Source organism: Mus caroli, unplaced genomic scaffold (assembly GCF_978045245.1).
Source record: "Mus caroli unplaced genomic scaffold, Mus_caroli_1 scaffold_5, whole genome shotgun sequence".
NCBI lineage: Eukaryota > Metazoa > Chordata > Mammalia > Rodentia > Muridae > Mus > Mus caroli.
In genome coordinates, this window is record NW_028227260.1 from 95,041,886 (window position 1) to 95,049,222 (window position 7,337).

General features: G+C 54.5%; 1 protein-coding gene across 4 annotated transcripts; it reads left to right on the forward strand.

The window, feature by feature from the left end:
* The first annotated feature begins 1,225 nt into the window (after positions 1–1,225).
* On the forward strand, positions 1,226–5,293 carry Pnck (pregnancy up-regulated nonubiquitous CaM kinase). Of its 4 annotated transcripts, none has more exons than XM_029473289.2 (12): positions 1,226–1,302; positions 2,069–2,138; positions 2,490–2,621; positions 2,970–3,044; positions 3,141–3,279; positions 3,455–3,578; positions 3,785–3,860; positions 3,955–4,067; positions 4,149–4,227; positions 4,299–4,386; positions 4,483–4,627; positions 4,912–5,293. In XM_029473289.2, exons 2-11 carry the CDS (start codon positions 2,071–2,073, stop codon positions 4,618–4,620), a joined length of 1,032 nt encoding a protein of 343 aa, XP_029329149.1. In that variant the 5' UTR covers positions 1,226–1,302; positions 2,069–2,070; the 3' UTR covers positions 4,621–4,627; positions 4,912–5,293. The 4 variants fall into 4 exon arrangements, with proteins under 4 accessions (XP_029329149.1, XP_085694279.1, XP_029329148.1 ...); XM_029473288.2 differs by lacking the exon at positions 1,226–1,302 and adding an exon at positions 1,353–1,654; XM_029473290.2 differs by lacking the exon at positions 1,226–1,302 and adding an exon at positions 1,353–1,594.
* The last annotated feature ends 2,044 nt before the right edge of the window (positions 5,294–7,337 follow it).

The following is a 7,337-nucleotide window of genomic DNA, read 5'->3' on the forward strand; positions in this document are numbered from 1 at the left end:
TTTGCTTTTCATGACTCTCTGTCTTAATCATCAACAGGGTGTGAGACATTCTGAGGCTTTGGAGACCTGCAGGGATCTGCACAAGAGCTGCATGTCCTGTTGTTCCCCTTCAGTTCCCCTCTTTTTCATGACACCTGATCAGGTGGACAGGATTGTATCTAGGCTCAGTTAACTGAGAGAGGCAACTGGAAAAGGTCAGGAGGCAGGAGCTCAGAACATTAGAGTCAACAAGCTACCTTTAGTCTCTGTGATTTGGCAGAGGCCTTGCAACCCAGCCTTGTCTGGATTGTGCCCCTGTGACAGTCAGTAGACCCTCCTTGCAGGAAAGACACAGAGCTATAATAGGACTGGATGGGGTGAGGGTGGTGTGGAAGAATCCTCAAAAATTTGGGTGAAAGTTTACCTCCGTATTTCCTGAATGCCTCACCTGGGCTGTGTCAGTTGCTTTAGGGAAGAAGACCTGGCAAGGTGATTTGCAGTGGCAGGTGCTCTGAAGAGGGGACAGAGTCATGACCTACAGAACTGGCAGGCAGAGGCAACAGAGGCCTGTCTGAGAAGGCAATATGCCAGACTAATTAATGGAATGACAGCTAAACGGAGTAGACATCTGGGCAAAGGCAGTCAGTGGATGCAAAGGCTAGGAGGCAGGTGCAGAGGAGGTTGAAGACGGGAAGAGAGTTGGAGAAAAAGGCCAGAGAGTCATCAGACTCCTACTCTGCCAAAGACTCCTACTCTGCCAGGGAGTGGCATATGTGCCTCCGGGAGCCACGTAACCCCAGTGAAGAGAATGATGTGCAAAAGGGGAGGGCCAGGAGGTAAGGCTGGAAGCAATGGGAGCCAGCTGGTAGAGACTTGGATGTGCTGGCATCAAGGTTTCAGGGGCTGGCAGGGACTAGGAAGAGACTGCTGTGTATAATGGCCTGTATAATCTGTTTGTGGACATCATATTAGAACAAGGAAGGCACACCCAGGCCTATGCATGGCAACACTTGTGGACAAAGTCACCATTGTTGCAAAGGCCCTGGGGCCACTCACTTGGCTACCAGAGCACTGGAGCACCCAGTAATCAGCAAGCATAACTAAGGAGTTGGACAGTGGTGGCCAGAACCCGGGAATTGCCTTACAAGGCTCTCTGCAGTGCTGCGGCCACAGCCACCGCGTGCTCGGCTGCCCAGGGCTCGCGGGGCCGCGCGCGGAGGGGGCGGGGCCGGCGGGGCGCGGGCGGGGGGCTCCGCGACGACACAACAGCTACTGCGCTAGGAGACATTGCGGCGGCGGCAGCGGCGGTGGCAGCAGCTGCAGGTCCGCACCACCCCCGCTCTGGACTAGGGGCAAGCAGGCGAGCGGGGGCGGGTGGGCTGGGGCGTACAGGGCCCAGGCCAACAGGCACCTTAGCTCCATAGCCCACCCTCCTCACGCACACCTGTGACGCCCGGCGCGCCCCCTGCCCGTATGCGCGCGGCCCACGCAGCTCTGGACACAGGCGGCCGAGGTTGCGGAGTCCCTCCACTCCGAGGCGCCAGGGGCCAAGCAGCGATTAGGTGGCTGCGTGGGTGACTGTGGTCGTGACAGGTGGCTGCAAGCAGGGTCGCAGGTGCATTCGAGCGGGTTGGTGGCCTACGTGGTGTGTGCTAGAGCTGAGCCACCGTGGAAGGTCTGCTGGGGGAGGGGCACGGGCCTTATGGGTGGAGGTGGGCCTAATGAACCAGGATATGAGTGTATGGAGCCTTCTGGAAAATAGCCGGCAGTTCTGGCTTCATGTGTGGAGGCAGAAAGGGGGTGTCATAGTGTTGGTGGCCAACATTACGTGTGCTCCGGATGCTGGAGTGCGGGGGTGGGGTGGAGGGTGGGAAACAGGTTGGCAGCAGCATACCTCGGTGGGAAGCCTGCATGCAGTGGTCTGCCTCAGTGGGAGTGTGTGTGTGGCCCTGGGCGGGAGGAGTAAGGTGTACTTGGGCTTGGGAGTGGGTGACTCCATCTTGAGTTGGGGGGACTATTTGGCTTGGTGGGCAAGGGAGCTGCTCGTTGCCAAGGGGCCTCGCTCCACCCCCCACCACCCCACCCCCAGACATGCTGCTGCTCAAGAAACAGACGGAGGACATCAGCAGTGTCTATGAGATCCGGGAGAAGCTGGGCTCGTGAGTGTGCATGCTGGGCTGTGGGCGTGAGTGCTTGTGTATGTGGGGCATATGCACATGTGAGCAAATGTGCGAAGGAGCTTGTGAATGGTGTGTGTGTGTGTGTGTGGTATGAGTGTGAACATGGGGGTAAATTGTGAGGTATGCTGTTGTCTGTGTGGGAGATGGTGTGTGAATGTGTCAGTGTATGTCAACCTATGTGAGGTGGTGTGGGGATATGTGTGTGCACACTTGTGTGGGTGTGTGTTAGGGTGGGTGGTATGGCTTGAGCACCTCCTCCATTTTGCTCTTCATCATCTCACTGGCACCTTCTCCTCTTTTCTTGCCTTCCACCATCTGGCTCTGCGGCAGGGGTGCCTTCTCTGAGGTGATGCTGGCCCAGGAAAGGGGCTCTGCTCATCTTGTGGCCCTCAAGTGCATTCCCAAGAAAGCACTTCGGGGCAAGGAGGCCCTGGTGGAGAATGAGATCGCGGTACTCCGCAGGTGTGCCCACTTCCCCCTTGGGCTGGGGAGACCTGTGGCCAGCCAGGCTGAGTCCTCTGGATTCATTAGGCCTGGTTGCCAATCTTCAGGGGTGGGGGTGGGGCTTAGGCGTCTCTTCCCCTTTGCGGCTGCATGTCTCCATGGCAACCTTAGAGGCACCCTATCCATCTGTGCTTTATATATGGCCCACAGAAATATGTGTTCTAGGAAGGTCCAAGCTAGTCAGGGCAGGGGTTGTAGGGAATGGGGGGGCCAGCTGAAGGAAGAGAAGAGGAAGAAGGCTCAGGACAGAGCTCTTCCAGATGAAGAAGCTCCAGTGATCCATCAGGAGCCTTTTCTCTGTTTCAGAATCAGCCATCCCAACATTGTGGCTCTGGAGGACGTCCATGAGAGTCCTTCCCATCTCTACTTGGCCATGGAGCTGTGAGGAGGGCTTCTGGGGGGGCGGGCAGAAGGGGTGCAATGTCCAAATCTATCCCTGGGTCACTTGACCTCCTACCTTGTTCCTTCCACCTCCAGGGTAACAGGTGGTGAACTGTTTGACCGCATCATGGAGCGGGGCTCCTACACAGAGAAGGACGCCAGCCATCTTGTAGGGCAGGTCCTTGGCGCTGTCTCCTACCTTCATAGCCTGGGCATCGTGCACCGGGACCTCAAGGTGCCTAGCTGTACCTCCACCCTATCCCACTTACATTTGGACTTGAGTGTCATTTTTCTCAATGCTCACTTCAGTCGGGATCCCAGGAAATTAAGGATGCTGAGGACCACCCTATCCCAATGCCCAAGCCATTCTCAGACTCATAGGCCTTTTCCCTGGTCCCATGTGTCAACAGCCTGAAAACCTCCTCTATGCCACACCTTTTGAGGACTCCAAGATCATGGTCTCTGACTTTGGCCTGTCCAAAATACAAGCTGGCAACATGCTAGGCACAGCCTGTGGGACCCCAGGATATGTGGGTAAGAGGGAAGCACTCTAAGGCTCACTGTGGTGGGGAGGGAGCTGGTGACCCAGGGGATGCCAAGGCGCCAGGAACTGGGGCAGCTGTTGCTTATGGCAGTCTAGTCCTGGGGCTGAATAGGTACACCAGGTGGCCCTCAAGGGCATGCCATGTGTGCGTGCTTGTGCAGACATGTTTGTCTGTCTGTCTGCCTCTGGCCGCCAGCCCCAGAGCTCCTGGAGCAGAAACCCTACGGGAAGGCCGTAGATGTGTGGGCCCTGGGTGTCATCTCCTACATCCTGTGAGTGACCGCTGTGACGGCTCAACTCCTACCTGCCTGTCCCTGCTGGGTTGGGGAGGGGTGGACAACTGGGTGATTCATCTGTGGGTGCCAGGCTGTGTGGGTATCCCCCCTTCTATGATGAGAGCGATCCTGAACTCTTCAGCCAGATTCTGAGGGCCAGCTATGAGTTTGACTCCCCCTTTTGGGATGACATCTCAGAATCAGGTGAGTGCAAGGCTGGCCCTATCCTGGGGACTGACAAAGGGAACCAGGGACAGGGCAGACTAACCTTGCCCACTGCTCCAGCCAAAGACTTCATTCGCCACCTTCTGGAACGTGATCCCCAGAAGAGGTTCACCTGCCAACAGGCCCTACAGCATCTTTGGTGAGTGGGATACCTGGCATGTGGCACAGGGGCAGGAGCAACACCTGTGCTGACTCCCAACTGTCCTCTAGGATCTCTGGGGATGCAGCCTTCGATAGGGACATCCTGGGTTCTGTCAGTGAGCAGATCCAGAAGAATTTTGCCAGGACCCACTGGAAGGTGAGCATAGAGAGAGAGCTTACTGGTCTTGATGGTGGTCTTAGAATTGGTCTTGTGCTGGGTCCAGCTTGGCCTGATCCTGTTCTTTTCCCATAGCGTGCATTCAATGCCACATCATTCCTACGTCACATCCGTAAGCTGGGACAAAGCCCAGAGGGTGAGGAGGCCTCCAGGCAGTGTATGACCCGTCATAGCCACCCAGGCCTTGGGACTAGCCAGTCCCCCAAGTGGTGACAACCAGGTGTGTGGACCCTGCACCGTCTGGGAACTAGCTTCTTAGGGAGCCTAGGGGGTGGCAATGAACTAAGTGGGGTCTGGAGAGACAAGGGCAGAGTTATCAGAGAAGGAGAAGCTAGACAGAGGGGTACATCAGGCCTCTTATGCTAGTAGGATAGGGGCATGACCCTATGGAGTCTCTAAGAAAGGAAAGCAAAAGCTTGAGTAAGATGCTATGAAGGACTTGGGAAATCTGGGCACCTCTTGAACCTGTCTTCCTCTGCTTCTTTCTCTTTCCCACCACCCCAGGTAGATGCCAAGGAAGGCCAACTGACTCCCGGTTTTTCTTTCCTCCACCCCTTTTGGTCTCCTTCCTGGATCCTTGTCCTCCAGACTGGCCTCTGCTGGAAAGTCTGAGAGTGGGTGTGATGCATGGCACTAGGGTACGGGGCTTCCCCAGTATGTCCCCCAGCCTCTATTCTTCCCTATGGTGGAGGCTCCCTTTCCCATGTTGCTGCCACCTTCTATGGAAACTGAGGAGCTGTTCAAAAGTGGATTTGGGAGCCATCCTTCCTGCACCTTGCACGCACACATGCATTGTGTGGCTGTTCTGTGCTTTGCTGACTGTGGGTGGTCCTGCTTGTGTTGTGGCCCTTTAGTTCCTCCTTTTCCCAACCAATAAAGACAAACAGAACCATGCTCTGGTGCTGAACTGGGTGTGGGATGAGCATGGGGTTGTGGGTCACCTCAAGGAAGGATATGAAGGAAGCAAGTCCACTGCCAGTGGGTCTGCACTGGGTCTTGTGCTCTGCTTCTTGTACCTCTCCTTGCTTGGATCACGGCATAGGCACTCTGGATTATTCAAGTACTTCCTGATTCTGACCCTCAGAGTGCTTGCCAGCAAGAGGCTGCCTAGCTGGTTGCTCTGGGCCTGAGAGAAAATGGACACCAGCAAGGTCTACTGGGCTGCCAGCAGGGGGCAATGGCAGGAGGCTTAATTCAGCAACAGCAATCTGCTCCTGAGTCCCCATCTTGGGCTGGAAAGGTCTTGAAAGTGACCAGAGTTCGGGATGTTTTCCTCCAGTGCTACCTCTGGTGAGATGAGTTATGAGCTATCATCTAGTTCTAGTGACCCTATTTGCCACCAGTAGGCCAGAATTCCAGAAGCCTGTCTTGCTGGGCTCAGTCAGGGGTAGGCCTCAGCCAGAGTTCAATGGAGGCTTTCCTTCCGCTTTCCCCCTTGCTCTAGCTTCTAGTGTGTGAGGTGGATGACAGAGCCTGACTGGGCTGTGTATGTGTGAGAAGTCTCATTTTGTCAAATTTTTGGATCTAAAGGGAGGCACTGAGACCCAAGAGAGTGCTGGCCTGGGTTTCTGGGCCAGAGACTACTCTGGGTCTCAGGATAGGAGCCAGGAGGTCTGGAAGCAAGTGGACAGCTTCCTCCTCTGTCCTCATGCTCACCTCAGGCCATTCTGTGCTTCAGGCTTTGGGCCATGTATCCTGACATGTTTGCCCAGTGTCTTGATCCTATAGGGTCACTGGAGGGAAACCTTAGACACTTGGTACCAAAAAAATGGGCTCAGCATCTTGACTTACTCACCTTCAGTGACCTGTTCTTGGACCTCATTGTCTTTTGTCACCTTTTCCAGTCACTTTTTGGATGCCCTATGTACGTCATCTTTTCCTTCAGTCACATAGGACACCTATCCATTCTTATTTTGTTGAAGCAGTACTGATTGAACTTCTACTCTGCAAGGGGAGGCTCTTAGGGGGTGATGTGGGTAGTTTTGTTGTTGTTTTTTTGATTTTTCAAGACAGGGTTTCTCTGCATAGCCCTGGCTGTCCTGGCACTCACTTTGTAGACCAGGCTGGCCTCGAACTCAGAAATCCGCCTGCCTCTGCCTCCCAAGTGCTGGGATCAAAGGTGTGCGCCACCACGCCCGGCTTGATGTGGGTAGTTTTATGGGGACAATATAAACAGGAAATAATTCTCCTAGATTCTCTGGTAGCCTTAAATATGAGCATCAGAGCCAGCTTTCCAGAAAGAATCATCAGTCAGTGTAAACCACCAGCTCTTTCAGACTAAGCATAGGGCCAGATCCCTTCTGACCCCTTGAACACAGATTGGCCTTGACACAGGGTGCAGTGTGGCCTCACCACCAGCAGGTGATGCTACAGACACAAGTTTAGGCATCTGTGAGTCACTTCTTAAGACCTTTAGTACCTGAGGCAGCAACTCAAATCCATTCCTTGCCCACCGGGCCCCCAGATCTTACCCTAGATAAGTTTTAGCTGGGGAGAGAGGTCTATCCTGCTTATTTTGGAATGAAGTGCCAGGGACAGCCCTGGGTCATACAGAGGCAGCGTGCCTTTTATCCTTCCCAGATCTTCCCATTGTAGGAGGGCAGTTTGAGAGAGTAGGTTTGGATCACCTAGCAGAGAGACTGACTGTCTCCTCTGCATGTTACTGGAAGGCAGAGGTACTGAGACAGCATTGCATTGCTGGTCAACAGAGGAAGGAGCCACACCAAAACCTGGAGAGGGACAGGAAGGAGCTACTGATGTGTTCTCCAAAAGCAGCATTCTTGTTCAGTTTGGGGAGAGAGCTGGCTGTAAAAGTCAGGTGCTGAGGCTGAAGAGATTGCTCAGGGTTAAGGGTACTCACTGCTCTTCCAGAGGACCAAGGTTCAAATTCCAGCACTCACATGGCAGCTCACAACTGTCTGTAACTCCAA